The sequence below is a fragment of the Cryptomeria japonica genome, chromosome 10 (assembly GCF_030272615.1).
Source record: "Cryptomeria japonica chromosome 10, Sugi_1.0, whole genome shotgun sequence".
Lineage (NCBI taxonomy): Eukaryota > Viridiplantae > Streptophyta > Pinopsida > Cupressales > Cupressaceae > Cryptomeria > Cryptomeria japonica.
The window spans coordinates 203,319,541-203,338,973 of NC_081414.1; the positions used below are offsets into that span (position 1 = coordinate 203,319,541).

The 19,433-nt window shown below is 36.3% G+C and overlaps 1 protein-coding gene across 1 annotated transcript in view; it reads left to right on the plus strand.

The window, feature by feature from the left end:
• LOC131031450 (bifunctional aspartokinase/homoserine dehydrogenase 1, chloroplastic) overlaps positions 1 to 19,433 on the plus strand; it is a 183,087-nt gene that overhangs the window by 12,967 nt on the left and 150,687 nt on the right. Inside the window, exons 2-3 of the mRNA XM_057962568.2 lie at positions 9,111 to 9,178; positions 9,409 to 9,786. Coding sequence (XP_057818551.2) covers positions 9,111 to 9,178; positions 9,409 to 9,786 — 446 coding nt within the window. The remainder of the gene's footprint in view (positions 1 to 9,110; positions 9,179 to 9,408; positions 9,787 to 19,433) is intronic.

Sequence of the window (19,433 nt, forward strand, 5' to 3'; positions counted from 1 at the left end):
ACATCTTAGGTTCAAAATGGTCAAATTTTGCATAACCTAGGGAACGACTCCATGTGACATTTTTGGATAAGCAAGGGAATCACTCCATATGTCATTGCTATTGAGAGGCTAATAGAATTGTTGACAGATTGGCCAACTATGTTGTCGATCACCCCGAGGAGATTGTCATTGCTGATAAGTCCAAATTTGCCAATTTAGGTACGAGAATTGGAATCGGAACCCAGTACAGCGGTACAACAATTTTTTTAATGCTTAGGTGTGGGTACAAGAATATATATATATATATATATATATATATATATATATATTATGTTCAAAAATATAAATTATAAGAACTTTGATACTCATATTTGCCAAAAACTAGAATATTAAAATACCTTATACTCACAATTTGCAAAACTGAAAATACTCAAGTCTCAAAATGTCATTACACAATGAAAATTCAAATTACAATCAACATTTAATATTCATATTCTTTTTCATTAGAAGCATCATACACAGTCCTGGGTACTTAATATTTTACCTTTAAATATTTAAAGGCTTCATATAGAGATTTGCTTGGTATATTTTAAAGAGCACTCTAATTACCTAAGAGGGGTGGGGGGGTTGAATCAGTATATGCCAATTTCAACTTGACTGAACATTAATTATCATTAATAACTTCTCCAAGCATGAATCCCGAATCATTAAAGTAGCATTTACTAGTTTTTCATTAATGATAAAGCAATTTGTCAACACACAAACACACATCCACACAAAGAACACCAGATTTACATGGAAACCTAGAATGGCAAAAACCACAGTGAGAATAGCTACTTGGATCTATTGTCCAAATTCAGCCTCACAAAAGTAATAGATCATTTACAATATGAAGTAGGCATCAACCTACCAGAGACACCAATCCCCAAATACATTTGCAGGCACCAACTTGTACGAGACACCAATCCCCTAATCCAAGATTTGAGGACCAACTTAGCATATGAGACACCAATCTCATCAAAATACAAGATATATGAATTGTAGACTCAGATACCGGTTCTTCCATAAAATGCCCAGGTCCTGGTCCTGGTTCATGCCCGGTCCTGGTCCGAGCTTGGTTCGACGTGGGTCCCACCCGAGTCCTGCCCAGGCGGCTGGCCTTGAAGGTCCGCAATCTAAGTTATCAATTTGGGTTCGGATTCAGGTTCGGATTCGTGGATTTGGCAAAACAAATAATTTCTTGGGTACGGGTACGGGTATGTCCGTACACACACACACACACATATATTATATATACGTATGTCATATATTATATATATGTTCAAACATCAAAATTATATATGTTCACAGTTCAAACATACAAATATGAAACATACAATGTAACTTTCCCATACAATGATACATAAATGACAACAAATAAATCATAAATCATAAATCATAAATGAGTTGAATGAATGTTTTGATGCATGAAATGCATCATGAAGGGGTGGATTAGGGTTTAAATGTTAAAATAGGATTAAAAAAACTGATTTTTATATGTTTTTATTTGTTTTCTAACCTGTGGGCCCTGTTTTTGGGAACCCACGGGCTTGGGTTCACCCGGTTCCTCCTAGGTTCGACTTGGGTCCCACCTGGGTCCTGCCCAGGCGGCTGGGCCCACGGGTTAGAAAACAAATAAAAACAAATAAAAATCAGTTTTTTTAATCCTATTTTAACATCTAAACCCTAATCCACCCCTTTATGATGCATTTCATGCATCAAAACATTCATTCAACTCATTTATGATTTATCTGTTATCATTTATGTATCATTGTATGGGAAAGTTACATTGTATGTTTGAGCTGTGAACATATATAATTTTGATGTTTGAACATATATATATATATATATGTACGGACGTACCCGTACCCAAGATTTTTTTTTTTTGCCGAATCCACGAATCCGTACCTGAATCTGAACTCGAACTGGTAACTTAGATTGCGGACCTTTAAGGCTGAATACTCAGCTTCCTTCTGATTTGATCAACATCAAAACATCCTCACACATTGCACATTGATTGAGATGCTACTCATAGCATCACCCACATACTCGCACATTAGTCACACCTTTCGGATGTATATGTTAAAGAACCACACTAGGAATGAACCTAGATCAACTATATATATGAATCATAATTACATTCACATGTCAGCCTAGAAAGATTAATGCATCTGCAAGTTGGCCACAAACAAATTCCCTAACCAAACGTGTAATAGGCCAGATCCAAAAGCCCACACGTTCACTAGAAGAGGGGACACACTATGTGTTAACCAACATAGACTCAAATGACCCCAATGAACATCTACACACTACCTCTGATTGACGCATGTTACAATCCCCTATTGCATCAATTCAGAACATCAACCTAGTCAGCCAACTAGCATAGTGAACACTCTGGCACTTCTAACGTTTTGTTTGCTGAAGCTCAACCTCTGAAATTTTGTAATATGACACTTCATATGTATCTTTACTTAACTTCCAAACTGTATACCATAACTCTCAATTGCAGTAAAATGTGGAGCATAACAAATTGCCAATATAAACACTAAGTTTGAGAGACAAACCTTAGTAACATTCCACAAACACTTCCGGATCACCTTAAACAACTGTAATAGATGTAAGATAATAGTACAAATATTCTGCAATAGATCTCATCAACATAACTTGTCATTGTCCTACTGGAACTCAAATGATCAGTCATAGGCATGACAGTAATTGCACTCTTTTGGATACCTTGTGCACTCCTTTAGATACCTTGACATCAATGATAGAGCTGACCAAAACCTTTGACATCAATGACAACCTTTGCTCATCAATCTCCCCCTTTTTTGTTGATGGCAAACCAACAAAATGCTCCCCTTAATAATAACACTCCTTTTGAATAAGTTTTTTTATCCAATTATTTTGGCTCTCTCTCCCCCTTTGACATCAATGGCAAAAGGCCACTTTGGTTCTTCTTTTGAGACTTCTTCTCCCCCTGTTTGAGATACTCCATGTTCTAAACCAAACTGTTCTTCACCGCAAGACAACCAAGCCTTCTTGCGAAAGGGAGTCAACACTCACCCTCAACTTGTACTTCCTCTAGAACATCAAATAGGAGAGCTCTCTCTCTCTCTCTCATCTTTTGCCTGAAGAACTCAAATGTTTTATCATATTCTTCCTTTTTATACCGATGCCAATTTTCATCCCTCTTTCCCAACATGCATTCTATTTCCTTGGTCTCAATGAGGTCATCGCCTTCTGTGCTGCAACTGTCCACAACAGGCTCACCAAAACTTCCTTCTATGGTTTCACATTCTTCTATATTGGATGCAACAATGTAGCTTTTATCTCCATATCCGTCACTTCTCTCAGATTAATCATGAAATGCAGTATGGGATAATTGACCTTTCAGGATTTTGTTTTTCTTCTTTCTTTTCCACACCTTCTTAGATTTATTCTTCTCACTAGTAGAGATGTTTTCCTTTCCATCTTTTCTAGAATTCTTCACAAGATTTCTTCTACAATGTCTTGCAATATGTCGAAAATTATTGCACTTGTAACAGATGATATTGAAATGAACCAAAGGAGTAAATGGATTTCTGCACACAAATTTATTTTTCATTGTAGGAAACCTTCTACGATCCATTGCCTTATGTCCATAATAGTTGCAATTCAAACAATAACCAGAAAAAGAATGATTAAACTTGGTATTGTATGTTTGTCTTCTTGGATTTTGTCTTCCAGACCTTCTCTTCTGTCTCTAAATGCTGATGAACCCTTCATCTTCTTCCTTTACGTCCTTAGCCACCTTAGACTAATCAGATCTTGAACTTCCGGAACCATGCTCGTTTGGATCTTTTGTACTTTCCTTCATGGAGTCCACATTAACTTTACTGATCTGTTTTTCCTTAAATCCAATGCTGGTCTTGATATGCGGCGCCCTCTGATTCAAATAATCTCATCTAATATCTCAGTACTCTTTTCAAACTTTACATTTTTTCACAATTAACTATTTGCTTTTTCCAAATCCTTCATCAGGGATACCACTTTTGCTTCAAGCTATTCACAATCTTGATCTCTTGTCTTTTAATTTGTGAGTGAAGACATGTTGCATCTTTCTTCCTTCTTCTATCTGGACTTTCAGATCTACAATCATCTTCTGTGACTTCTTAAGACTTTGTAACAATTTATCTTTTAGCTTTGATGTCCTCTGTAATTCTCTTCTTAAGATTCTTGATCACTCTAAAAGCACAATGAAGTTCTTCAAAATCTTTTTCTGCATCTTCATCATTATTTCTGGAAAACATATTACCATCTGGAATTTCCAATGACATGAATAGAGTCTTTTCATTTCCGGAGGTATGCTGCTCTTACTCATTTGATGAGTAACCTTCTTCCTTAGCATACAAATCATTCTTCTTCTTGCTGCCAGTCCTCATTTTGCACTTTGAAGCAATATGCCCAAATTTACCACAATTGAAACATTTAGAAGGTAACTAACCTTTATACTTGGTGGAACCCCTTTTTAATATCCTCACAAAATTTGCTTTTTGCGGATCAAAATCTTCATTGTAATCTGAATCCTCATTCTCCACTGATGCCTAGAAAGTTACATCCTTACTTGAAAACTTGTCATTTACAATTCTTATCTCATATGTAATTAATATCCCATGTAGCTCATCCATGGTCAAACTATTCAGATTTTTGGTTTCTTCTATTGTAGAAACTTTTGAGTCAAGATTAGGGAGAAGGGATCTAAGTACCTTTTTAACAATCACTTGCTCTGTCACTTCTTCACCAAGTCCTTTGATGCTATTGACAACTTCATCAACCCGGAGTAGGTATGCAATGACATCTTCTTCCTCCATGTTCAGACCTTGAAACAATCCCCAATAGGTTTTAAGTTTTGCCTCTTTGATTTTATCATCACCTTCATAGACATTGTAGAGTTTATCCCAAACTTCTTTTGCTGTCTTGCAATGCATAATTTTCACAAACTCAGAGTTAGATACGCCACATAAAATAGCATTTCTTGCCTTTGCATTACTTTCACATACTCTCTTCCTGGCTTGATCTCTTGGAGTACTTTTTGGAATCTCACAGACATCCACAACAGATTGCCAAACATCAAACCCCAATGTCATCAAATAGGCTTCCATCCTTTCTCTCTAAAACACATAATTTGATCCATCAAAAAATGGTGCCTTGTTTGAAGAAAGACCTTCTTGAGCCATTGAGTGTGCAATCCCGCATCTACCTCAAGCTGTTTAGCTTCTTCATGGAACTCGGCTCTGATGCCAATTGAAGAGCACACTAATATATTGGGGGGAGGGAGGGTGAATGAGTATATGCCAATTTCAACTTGATTGAACATTAATTATCATTAATAACTTTTCCAAGCATGAACCCCAAATCATCAAAGTAGCATTTACTAGTTTTTCTTTAATGATAAAGCAATTTTACTACACACACACACATCCACACAAAGAGCACCAAATTTATGTGGAAACCTGGAATTGGAGAAACCACATTGAGAGTAGTTGCTTGGATCCACTCCTAATCCAGCCTCACAAAAATAATAGATCACTTACAATATGAAGTAGGCACCAACCTACAGCAGACACCAATCCCTAAAATCCAAGATCTGAGCATCAACTCGGTATATGAGACACCAATCTCATCAAAATTCAAGAGATAAATTGTGGACCTTCAAGGTTGAATACTCAGCTTCCTTCTGAGCTGATCAACATCAGAACACCCTCACACATTGCATATGAGCGTCAATCAAAACCTCACACGTTGATTGAGATGCTACTTACAACTTCATCCACATACTTGTTCATCAACTATATATATGAATTACAATCATAATTACATTCACATGTCAGCCTAGAAATATTAATGCATTTGCCTGTCAGCCACAAACAAATTCCTTAACCAAATGTGTAATAGGCCAGGTTGAAAAGCCCACACGTTACACCAGAAGAGGGGACATGCTATGGATTACCTAACATAGACTCAAATGACCCCAATGAACATCCACATGCTACCTTCGGTTGGCACACCTTACAATCCTCTGGTGCATCAATTCAGAACATCAACCTAGTCAGCCAACTAGCATAGTTTGCACTTTGCCACTTCTAACTTTTGGTCCACTGAAGCTCAACCTTTGAAACTCTGGAATATAACACTTCATATGAATCTTTACATAACTTACAAACCGCATACCATAACTCTCAACTGTGGCAGAACACAGAGCATAAAAAATTGCTAGTGTAACACTAAATTCGAGAGATAGACCTTAGTAACATTCCACAAACACTTCTGGATCACCTTAAGCAACTATAATAGATGTATGGTAATATTACAAACATTCTGCAACAGAGCTCATCAACATAACTTGTCATTGACCTTTCGGAAGTCAAATGATCAGACATAGGCATGGCAATATTTGCACTCTTCTAGATACCTTGTGCACTACTCCAGATACCGTGACATCAATGACAAAATTGACCAACACCTTTGACATCAACGACACCTTTGCTCAACATATTCATACAGAGATTTGATGAGAATTTAAAAGTACTACATATTTTATTTCACATGCATGCACATATTTTGGAATATTTGCTTGGGTATGGCCCTTGGGTACTTCCTGGGAGCCCAGGTTTGCTGTGGGACCCACAGTGAACATGAGCACCCAGGAAGTATGCAAGCCGAGGGCCATTCTGAAACCGTACTTGTACCCGAAATGTACCCATACTAGGACCCAGGCTTTATCAGCTGTACTCGGTGACATAGTGGCGATAACCATCAAGCACGAGAAGGGATTTGTTTGCAAGAACTTTTAGAAATAGAATGCTAATTGTGTGAGACTAATGCTGTTATAGAAATAAGGAACAATATACAACATGGATATGCTCGAATACGATCCTGTGCAAGTACTAGGCCTATAGATATATTGCAATGAATAAATCCTATCTTCACACCTTCTAACAAGATGGCTCCAGAAATTAATCTCTTGATTGGAGGGTGCGTGTACAATGAAAAGTTTGGTAAAGAACTATTGATGTAGGTACTTTGTATTGGCTCCTTGTATGTAGTGGAGGTTATTTGTTCTATCATTGGAGGCCAAACACTAGAACAATCATAGAAGCATCTCCATGCCAATGATGTGATTGCCATTTTTCTCTCCAACATGATGGACATTCTGCGAGATAAGGTTTTCACCATAGTTATTGAAGTCAACTATATCCATGAACTACTGGGATTAAGGTGTCTCAACCTTTGCAAGTCCCAACATTGGTAATTGAATTTATTTATTTAATTTTTGATTTAATTTTATGAGCCTACTAGACAATTGGTTTTGTTTGCATATGCTATTTCGTTATCTTGTGGTAGTTAGCATGTTGACTTTTCATCCTATGAGGAAGGTGACATGGAGTTTTTGTCCTCACATGAGGAAGTAGACATCCCACTTAGAGGATCTTGAATTTTGTGGTAAGTAGGTGCCATGTGCCATGTGTCATGTAATGACAAATTTATGACAAAATCTATGACAGCTATTATGACACACCTAACTATGACAACTTATGACAGCTTTATGACATAGATGTCTTTGCCTATGTACAGTGCCCATGTAGGTTTTCTTTGCTCTTATTTTGATTACGGCCGGACACTGTACCCAAGCCATATCCAGGCTGTAACATACTCGTATCTTTACCAGATATGCCAGCATGCATACCAGAGGAGGGGGTGGTGCATCCAGTTCTCTACCAGGGTAAGTGATTGCATTGATGACTCTGAATGTATCTGACACGGTTGAAAGTTTGCCCTTATTTTCATTATGGCTGGGCACAGTACCCCAGCCATATCCAGGCTCCAACATACCAGTATCTGTACCAGATATGCCGGTATGCATACCAGAGGAGGGGGTGGTGCATCCAGTAACCCCGATTTGGTTCTCTACCAGGGTAAGTGCTTGTAGTTGCACTTGTATGTGTTTGACCAAAATGATGCTTCACTATTAAGATATTAGAAATATTCTAAAACTTTTAGGCCAAATTTCACTCTGAAAGATACAGTACTAATACTTTAGTTTAATGGGATACTTGGGAAGATACATTCGTCGTTACCTGAATTTTCACACTCAAGGCAATGGATGCCACTGTAAGGACCTTCAAACAATGTGCCTTTGTACTTGGGAAAGCAAGCATACTACCCTGAAAATCAAGACAAGGTCAGATAATTAAATAATTTTATGACAAATTGAAAGAAAGATTCTATTAAACCAGACATGATATCTGCACTATTTGTCTGCCCACGTACCGAGGCTACATAGCACTGCCACAAACTATGGCATTAGAAGTGGGCATGCATTTAACATTTAGCTGCGTAGAGTATGACTGTTCTTTCCTCTCTATGGAATAGTTTACACTTTGCATCTATACTTCAAGTTGAGGATAAGTGTTGGGACAAAAAGCTAAAGCAATCTGGACAAAACTTCTGTGAAATCAAGAAGAAATCACTGAGCATGTTGAAAGTATGAGTATTTTCAATGGTCTAGGAAGCCACTAAAGAGAACAGAGAACAAAGGTTCAGTTCATTATAAATAAAAACAAAACTAAGGCAGGAAAGAAATTTAGGGTGAACTTGAAAAGGTCTAAAGTGAATGAAATGTCTGCTACATAAAAGATGAGTTTGCAAAAGTTTCATGAAAAGCACAAATTATTTTGAAGTCATATTGTACTCAATCACGATGATGTCTCCAAGTTTCCATGTGTTTCCTGAATGCAAAATGAATCAACAGGAGTAAAATCATGTTGCAACTCGCTATCAGATTTAGTAGAATGCCATAGCTTAATTTACTTCAAGGAACACTGGGACATTGAACGTAATACTTCCTTTATTTAGGTTCACCTCAAGAGCTTTTGAGCTGTTTCTAGAAACTTAAATGCTATCTTTCTAAATGATTGCCTAAAAATTTCAGATTCTAATTCTTGTATGTATACAACATGTAATTGACTGCAGTAAATGCTATCTTTCATAATGATTGCCTAAAAATTTCAGATTCTAATTCTTGTATGTATACTACATATAATTGACTGCAGATTAAAATTTGATGACGCAAGAAAAAGAAGACATGGGTTTCACACCTTTGTCAAGGCTACACTTGCAGGTCCGTACATATGACCTTAAACATGACTATTTCAAATTTTCATGAGTGTCCAGTAAAACTTTAAATTATAAATTAGTTCTGTTTACTATTGTATTCGTCAAAAGCCGATCTACCAATTTGTGAGTAACTTAATATTTTCTACTTTGGTACTTGCCCTTCCTTTATTTATCTTTGTTATCATGTATTATAAACATAAGTCTTTCTTTTAAAAGTTTTCTATCCCTTGACAGATATTGATACTACAGAAAAGTGTGCAAAAGAAATCACACTGCCAAGAGGAGAAATGTGGGCCATTCACAAATTTGGTGGGACATGTGTCGCTTCTTCTGAAAGAATATGGAGTGTGGCAGGAATTATAGCGGAAGATCCGTCAGACAAAAAGGTGGTTGTTGTGTCTGCAATGTCGAAGGTGACAGATATGTTATATGATTTGGTGTACAAGGCTCAGTGCCGTGATGATTCTTATTTGACTGCTCTTGATCAAGTGCATGAGAAGCACAAAGCAACAGCCTCTGATCTATTAGATGGAGCTGATACCGACAAGTTTCTATCACAGCTTCAAAATGATGTGTATAATCTTAGAGCGATGCTCCGCGCCATTTACATAGGTTAACTGATTGCCACAAGCTTCATCTGTGTATTTTGTGTTGTTGTGTTTTTCTTCAAATCTGTAATTGAGTTATTGCTTTATAATCATTGAAATCTTACAACCCCAAAGAAACCCTATTAAGGACTTCGTGAATATGTTTTCAACTTATCCATCTGAACCAAGTGAATCTGGAGTGAGTGTCATGTGTACTATTTACAGACCATAATTTACTTGGCATGGTAAATGAAACTATTTGCCAACTTGATAACATTTCACTTGTCATGTCTTGACATGGTAGGCTGCCCCAGTTTGAAATCGATTTTATTAAGAAAACCTGGAGCTAACTTGCTTCTTTTCCAGCTGTGCAACACCTTTGTAGTTGGCTTCTGTAGATGAAGGAGCACTAGTGAGTGAATTCTTACTTGACCAAGTAAAAACACCTTAAGATGCTTACCAAATCTTGCAGAAAGTATCTTATTATCCTATTCTCTTACCCAATTAGAGTCATTGTAACCGGGAAAATTGACCTCACTCCTACAAGAGTACTCTTGATGTATTTAAAGATGTACTTACTTTCCTTCAAGTGTTGCTCTTGCGAAGTGTATGTATTTAGATGGTAGCTTGACAACTTAGCAATAATTGATTTGGCTTGAGGCCAGCAAATCAAGTTCTGTCCATACAAGGAAGCATCAACTCTTTTGATTAGTTTCTGGGATACTCAACTTAATCCTGACCAAAAGGGGAAGGCGCATGTTTATAATCATCCACTTTGAATTTCTATAAGAGAATAATGCTTATTTATAATTGCCATACTCAAGTACCGAAAAAATAATGTAACAAGGCCAACTTTATTATGTCAAGTGTTTGATTTAGATTATTATTTACACTAGGGAGAGTGCTGATTCATTCCTGGTAATTACAAAGTCTTGAACAGATAAGACACCAATAAAAAATTCACCGTGTTTTTTATATAGGTCACATTGGCAATGCAGAGAACCATTATTAACAAGGAACTCAATTATCTTTGCAAGCCCAGCTATATGATCTCACTTCAAGTTGTACAAGGATTTTCTCAATTTGCATAATAGGATCTAAAGAGGTTATGCTTGAGAAAAGTTTGCAGTTGCTGCATATAAATTTCTTCATGCAGATCTCTATTAAGGAAAGTGCATTCTATATCCATTAGTGGTATTTGTAGTCTTAGCAATTGTTGCAAAAGTTCCGATGCAGTCGTTTCTCTTTTTTAATTTTATAAAATATCTAGAGGCAGTTTTATCATATCTGTACCCTGCTTATCTAGGTACTAATATTTACCTAGAGAAGTGGTACTAGCAAATGAGGGGATTTTAGTTTCTTATATATGGGGACATCCAAGTTAGCATCGACTTTTCGAAGTAACCTGATTTCACCTGATATCAAAAAAGGGCAGGTGGATGTCTACCCTCAATCCATTTTGAATTTCTTCACTAGTGTTATGGTATGCATAGGCTATAAAAAATGTCACCATCTAATAGCGATACTGGTATACCAACAAAGTAATGTAATAAACCTAAGTTTTCTACCTTAAATGTTTATGTATATTGGATATCCTTTACAAATTATGAGCAACGCAGATGTTACTCCGAGTAATGATAACGTCATGCACATACAAGATATTAAGAATTCATTGTACTTAAATAATATTGTGTATGAAGAAAACCACTCCTGATAAGGTATTCATCCAACTTATCAAGCCTAGCTATATGTTCCTTCAAATCAAACACTGTTTTTTCCACTTTGCATATAAGAGTTTAGAAAGGTACTCTTAAGAGAAGTTTGCAATTGCTGCATAAAAAATTCTTTGTACAAGTCTTTATTAAGGTAAACGCATTCTGTATCTATTAGAGATGTATTTCTCATCTTTGAAATTGTGGCAAAATTCTTGATACAGTTGTTCTGTCTTTTTTAAGTTGCCACCCTTGTCATATCTTTATCCTACTTATATGTGTACAAATATTTACTAAGAGAAATGGCTGGTAGAAAAGGTGGAAGTCAGCTTCTCATGCCGCGGACATAAAGAGCACTTTGAGTGCCACCAAAAGCCTCTTAGAGTTCCTTCTCCATATGAGTTTTGGTTTTTCTTTGGAAACAAATCAATCCCATATTCATTGCCGTAGGCATGGGTTTTCAACATGATTAGAAAGTGTGCCTGATTTTGCTTACTCTAACCATGTCCTGTACCAATTCTTGGGGTTGCAATATGTTTGTTCTAGATCCCAAGCCAATCTTTTTTGTGTTGGATAAAACAATATATTGTCTATGATGAAGTTTCCACATGTTTGCCTTTTGATCTTGTTGGAATTTGGGGGTCAAAGAATCTTGAGCTTTCCATGGCTTGAAGATGTGATCTCCATGTGTAAAATCATTTGAATTGTCCTAAATTCCTAATAATGTCATTACATTCCAACTCGCTTTATTGTTGCTTTGGAAGCTTTGTACGATGTGGGTACTAGATTCAAGGTGGGATATTGTTTTAAGAAGTCATCTTAGAATAACTTTCTTCTACAATCTCCATTCTTCCAAATTGTATGTTTTGTATAAAGTCTTTCCAGAACACCATAAAAAAATTCTAAATTGGTTTGAATTAGGGGGTATGCTATTTCAATGAGATCATACTTCTCCACGTATGTTGTGTATTTAGCGTTTAAGCACTTATCAATATGTGCTCTTCATAGTAACAATGTTCTACCAAACCTGCAGGATTTCACTGAACTTTGTATTTTTTAGAGGGCAGAATTTATTGGATCAAGTCTGCCAATGCTAGCTCAACATGTACTTTGTTATCTAGTTTGCTTGCTTTGAAAACCAGGATGGATGTGGTGAGTAGAGTAGTGTAGTCTTAGCACATATGCACTGGATACGGATGCTGGTGCTAACTATATTGGTTATCAATTATAATGAATGAGACCATGTAGCTTGTTTTCATTTTGAAAATTTATATATTTTCATTTTAGAGCCTAGTGGAACTAGGGCCTAGACTATGGAGACCTAAGAATACACATCACTCTCTAAATATTGTATGACGGTGTGATGCATTAAATTCCTAAATATTGTGAACATTAGGCATTGAAATATTTCTTATGTATGATTTTCATATTTTGTTTATATGATGATACACAATTTTGTATGTTTAATATATTTGAGAAGGTGAAATTTACCTTTGAACCTTCTTAATCCTTTCTGAAATCCACATCCTTGGCAAATTCTATGTTCTCAAACCTACTAAACTTTTAAAACTTTGTTACCATGGTGGTTTGCTTTTTTATAATGACATCAAAGAAGTTTGATGTTCAAAGCAATATTGATAAGAGAATTTTGTGAATTCCTAGGCCACTAAGGCATTTGGGTTGCAACCAAATCCATGAAGCTAGTGCCAATTTCTTTTGCCAAAACTGCCTTGCCACTAGTTTTGTTTCTCAAATGAACTAGAGCGTGTTGAAGTAGCTCTCAATAATTTTATGTGTTGAGCTCTCATCTTAGAGGGCGATTAGTACTTGCAATGCTTTTTAAATCTTGTTCAAGGTTCTACAACCATTGTTGTTGGTATTGTACAAAGAATACAATTTCTTTCCATAGGGCTTGGTAAGCAATGCTATTGTGGGCACCATAAACATTAATGATACCTTGGACTTGGGTTGTGTGCAATTTGTCATTTGAATCTACCCATGCAGCTTTTTTCTTGTGACCACTGTGTGCTTGATTGACTTTGAGTTCTAGAGTGTAACCATACCTTTGAATGTGTCAATGGACTGTTTGATGTGAAAAGCCAACCTTTCTCTAGAGAACCAGTGCACCACATCCTTGAGATCCTATGGACAATGCACAAATGTAGACTTCTTTCTCTAGGACTTTGTCCCAATCCTCAATTATTACATGGTAGGATTGTCATGTGGAATGTAGGTAATAGTCCAGGATATTATTTATCTAGGAACCACCATGTTCTGGGTCCCAAAAGCCTTCTCTTCAAGACACTTTTTTTTTGATCCTCTTTTGCTCCTTGATTATCTCATTTTGCTTTCTTGCTACTTTGTTTTAAGGCCCAAACAAGGCAAGTTTTTTTCTGATGATTCACTTGATTGGAGCATTATTATCAGCCTATATAATATTTTTCCCATCTTCTCATGGTTCTTCACGTGCAGGAAGTTTTCTATGAAAGGAAGTCTTGGAAGGACTGGGTAGGTTTGGTCAAAAGAGTGGGAATTACAACTAGTAACATAGTGTTGAATTAATCGAGTTAGAATGGTCAGAATGTATTTTTGTTTGTAAGGCGGCACAATAGTTTCATGAAAGGTGTATTTCTCTAGTTTCATTTTTGGGAAATTTATTTTTTGTGGTACATATTTCTTAAAGGCTGTGTCCTTATGGTGTGTTTTGATTCAAAAAAGTTTGGGGAAAAAATTATATGCAGATGATTTGATGTACATTGGTTAGCAAAATGGTCAAGCAAAATGGTCATTTTCAATTTGATGCACATTGGCAAGCAAAATGATCAAGCAAAATGGTCATTTTCAATTTGATGCACATTGGCAAACATTTGGTCATGTTGGTGGTAAATATGATGTTTAGGGTGAGACTCTCAAAATCCATTCTATTTTCCACAACACCACCCACAAAATTGTTTAGGTGTCTAATCTAACAATGGTTTACCATTGTCCATCAAACCACAGAAGAAGAGTTAGATTGTGCGTACCTTTTCTATGGTGACCTTGTAAGTGACACATTTTCCAGAAACGCTGGCAAGTACCTTACAATCTTTTTTTCTTCTATATTTTAGGTGAAGTATATCCAAATCCACATCAAGAGATGATATTGTTTTTGGGTCAAAGCCTGGGTTGCAATATCACATAAACAGCCTGATGCTGTAAAAATATGGCTTGTTCTGAAACACCTTGCAATCCGCAATGCTTAAAATTTGACAATAAAGAAGCCTTTTGGAACCACCATGACCTCAAATTCAGCTTAAGTCATCCAATTGAATCTACACAGGAGATCATGCTTACTGCAATATGCTTGCTCAGTAATGATATTGTTTTCAATAGGGATTTTGATAACTTGTGTAGATGATGATTTGGTGTGACAGCCATTATTTTGGGCCATGCTGTACAGATTTGATATAGTTTTTCAGCTTTGCAAGCTAAATCTTACAAACCTCATTCCATGGATCTACCTTTGTTTTTCCCATGACAAGTGCACAATAAATCATAGATCTGATTCACAGGAGCTATACTTAAGAAATCAGATTCAAAGATCTTAGAACTGGAACTACCTTAAGAGATTAGAGCTTTCAGTCACCTTCTTTATACATGGCAGTAAGGAATAGAAAAACAACACTTCTACAAGGTATATATATATATATATTATTACTTGGATGAATAACATAATGAATGTACATACACACATATATTTAGTCATTTTCACTTGGAGGACTAAAATTGTAGAAGGAAGCTATCACTCTTATAAAGGCTGTCACGCAAGTGCGAGCAAGTAATATAAAACTGCAGAATTTAGAGTTATAAAAAAAAAACCAAGGATTTAATATTGGATTTGATTTTTCCAAAGTGGATAATAAATTATAAAGGGAAAAATTTGAGCTATTAGGAAGTCAGTCAGTCTTTTACTAAAAAGTTGAAAGCCAACAATATATTTTGAACAATTAAGAGGCTAAATTTGAACTCTAAGCTTAAAGCAGGTTTTGAAATAGATGACATTAGAAATCTTCAAGAGCAGTCCAGATCAAGCATTTATATGTAGAGTCTAATCAAAGAGGAAGATGAAATAAAGATCATCTTTATCAGGATGAGATCGGATTTTCAAAACATGTAGAAAAAGACACTGAAAAAAGAAGAAGAGAAAGCTGCTGTCTTTTAAATTTAGAGGCATGTTATTTTCATACAGATATATAAAGCAAATGAAATTGAGGGTTTATTAGTGAATTGTGGAATATAGATTTTTTTGTCTATATATATATTGCTGATTACATTGCATTGCATGGTGCATACTACATATTGTTTAAATGATAAGTAGATACTAATAGTTTTTAAATTTACGATGACAATCTATTTTGGACAGAGTCACCTTTTGAACTAAGTACAAGTTGTAAAAAAATCAGGTGTAGCCAATGGCTCTTTCTGTTACAAAGAGAGAGCTACAATTGAGGAATGCAGGTCCCGACAATGTTGAGAGGTAAAATACCAAAAATTTTAAGGAGGCACCACACTTGAGTACTATTTCAACTCAAACACATTGAATCATTTCTTGATCACCTCCATAGTTAACCACAACTTCAACCAATATGCATGAATTAAAATAATCGTATTCATAAAACTTAAGTTCTTATAGATCACTACTTATAAATATAGAAATTAAGATGTCTCAAACCCGCGTCAAACATTGATTAAAGAAAACCATCACAAACATAAGAAATTATTGTAATATCCTTCTTATTTAAATAGGCTGCTAGACTTGAGTAATGAAAAATATAAATAAATCAATCTCAGTCTTTATTACGCTATTTTGAAATGAGAGGGAACAGTGGGAATCGGACAAGGAATCAAATAATTGCTCTAAAATCTTTTAGTCTAGGTAGGCTAGATTTGGATAGCAAATATTTAATTTGATGGGTGCATTTCATATATTTTATTGTTAAATTTATTAATATAATATTTTTTGTTAACAAATATTTGAGTAAAATTAGTATTTTAAGGGAACGATAATATATATTGAATATACTTTATTAGATGATTGTGCTCGGAAATACAATCGACATAGTATGAACTTATATATGATTTGAAATCACAAATTATATCAACTTAGGGGATATATTATCAATGATGCAGGTCTGTTGCTGCTTCCAAACAATGCAAACAAGGTAGGAAGAACACGTTAGAAATAAATGAAATAAGTATTAAAATCCTAGACTGAAAAAAAAATGGCTTGTCTAAGTCAAAGATCTGTATAACCCATGATTACAAGCAATTTAGCTGACTTTTTGCAATTTTATAACAAATATTCAGGAAAATTTCAGAAAAAAAATGTCATAGGTGAGTTTTTATGAAATCATGAGTTTTTCAGGGATTCTTTTTTTGAAACCCAGTAATTTACAAATTTTCTAGTTTTCTGCTTCTATCTCTACTCTTTACCAAAACAAAAGTATGTAAGAGTAATAGAAACGGGACTCGCCCGGACTCGCCTAAACTCGGCGAGTCCGAGTCCAAGTCATGCTCGCCGAGTCTTTGGGGCTCGGACTCGGACTCGGACTCGTCCGAGTTTGGCGAGCAAACTCGCTAGACTCGCCGAGTTGGCGAGTTTGGCTCAAACTCGCCAAACTCGGCGAGTCCCAAGCCTCAAACTCGGCTACTGGTTGGGTTAGTAAAATGACAAAAAAAATACATTTTAAAAAGTTTTTTTTAAATGAATGGTATCGTCTTTGTTCACTACAACCTTCGCCTGAGAATGAGAAAAATTAGGGTTACAACATGTCAGCCAATAGAAAAATAACACCTGACACCTTTATTAAATAATAAGTTTTTTTGGCCTCGCGGGGCGCTGCCCCTCGACCCCGCCCTGTATCGCGACAGGGAGTGCGCAAGGGCCGACGCCCCTTGACCCCACCTTGGGGGCGCTGCCTCCAAACCCCCGTTGAAAAATATGGGGGGAAACTGCGTCGATAGAAGTAGGGAAAATTTAAGCTCCGAGTTTGACATTGATTGGATCGACCAGGTAGATATAGAGGTTGAGACTATAGCCATGGCAGAGGAGGAGAGGAGAGCACGAGCACAGACAGGAGATTCAGAGGCAAATAGTGACACGGATCTTCTTGATGTTGGTGAGCATGGCATGGTGTCACGGGGAGCGGCTATGGCTGTCGAATCATCCAGGACCTACCTTAGACGCCTTCGTAGGGGGCCGGAGCTGGAGGGTGCAGGCTCCTTTGAGCCATAGGCTTGTAGTTGTATTTACCTTTGGTATTTGTATGAAACATTTGATGATGATCATATGATGACATGGATTTTTTATTCCATGAGTTTTGTAATATTGTATACATTTGACAATATTTATATATCTATGTTTGTTATTTCCTTTAGCTACAATTTGCGTTTATGCTTGTATGATTGATGTATACTTGTGTATGTAATCAAATGAGCCGAGTTTGATGATGTTATTGTGTCTTTAAGGTGTATTCAATAAAGGGTGCCTGAAACAAGTTTTAAATCTTTAAAAATCTCTAAATTTCTTGAGTTTTTCACTTTCTCGAGTCCAGTCGAGTCTGGAGCCGAGTTGACGCCGAGTCCCGAGTCCGAGTCCGAGTCGGCCTTGCCGAGTCCGAGCCGAGTCCGAGTCCTGTTTCTTTGGTTTTACATCACCATAAAAGGTGTAACAAGATCCTAACACAAAATTTTTTGAGGGGACAAAATACCTACCGATCATCTTTATCTAGATATTAGACATTTTCTAGTTTTCTGTGTTTTCTGCTTCTATGTCTACTCTTTACCAAAATAAAAGTATGTCACCATAAAAGGTGTAACTGGATCCTAATCTCCAAACATGAAAATTTGGGAGAAGACAAGAAACCTACCGATCATCTTTATATAGATATTAGACATTAAACTTAATAGTCTATATCTACCACTTTTGTAGGTGATGCTCTAGAAGCACCTGCTCCCTTGTCCAATAGTATCACATTGTGATGTCCCCGATTTTATGAGAGGTCGGCTACCGATGTTTAATAAAATAAATAAATAACAATAAACAAAAATTAATAATAAATGAAATTATTAATTAATTTGTTTAAGGGGTTGACTGTGGTGTTATTAATAAATAGTATCTACTATTATTTAATAAATTTAAATAAAGTTTGGGCCGACTTGTTCAAACCATTTGTGAGTTGGTTTCCTTTCTTGGCTGACTTAAGGAGCAATAAGTATATATACAATGGTGGAGGTGATAGAAGGCATGAAGAAATTTTATGATTTTGTGCATTGCACAAATGCAACCACTTCCTCAGACAGAAACCTGAGAGGTGTATGGTGCTGGGATGAAGACCCTGCCATTTGGAGAATACAAGTGAGGAGCTCAATCGAGGTTCTCATCTCCGAGTCAATTCACCAAGAAGGTACAGGAGGCCATTCCAGAGCGCTAAGGAAATCAGACACGGATTCAGGGGACAAATTGCAGCTGGAAAGAAATGCAATTACTTTGCTTTTGTCTTCGACAGAGCAAAGCCTAGTCTGAGCATTCAAGGAAAGAGTTCATGGAGTTGGTGCAACCTTAGAGCCAAGAACCTACACATAGCAGATTAGGACAAAAGTCATATCATGCTTGAGTGTAGTCCGTATATCTGAATCATCTCATCAATCTGAGAAAAGCTAATCGGTTTGGGAAAGGCAAGTATAAACTACCAGTTGGGATAAACTGAAGACTATCAAGTTGTATCTGATCTGATTAAGTCGAGGGCCTTCAAGTAATTGTCAGTTGTAATCACAATTAATATTGTATTGTGATAGCCTATGTATGGAGCTGTGTCTGTGAATGGTTAATCCATATTAAAGAATGTATAATTTGGAGACTCATCTCTGCATCGGAATAGTTATGTGTAATGTCCCCACTTTGAAATAAAATTTAATAATA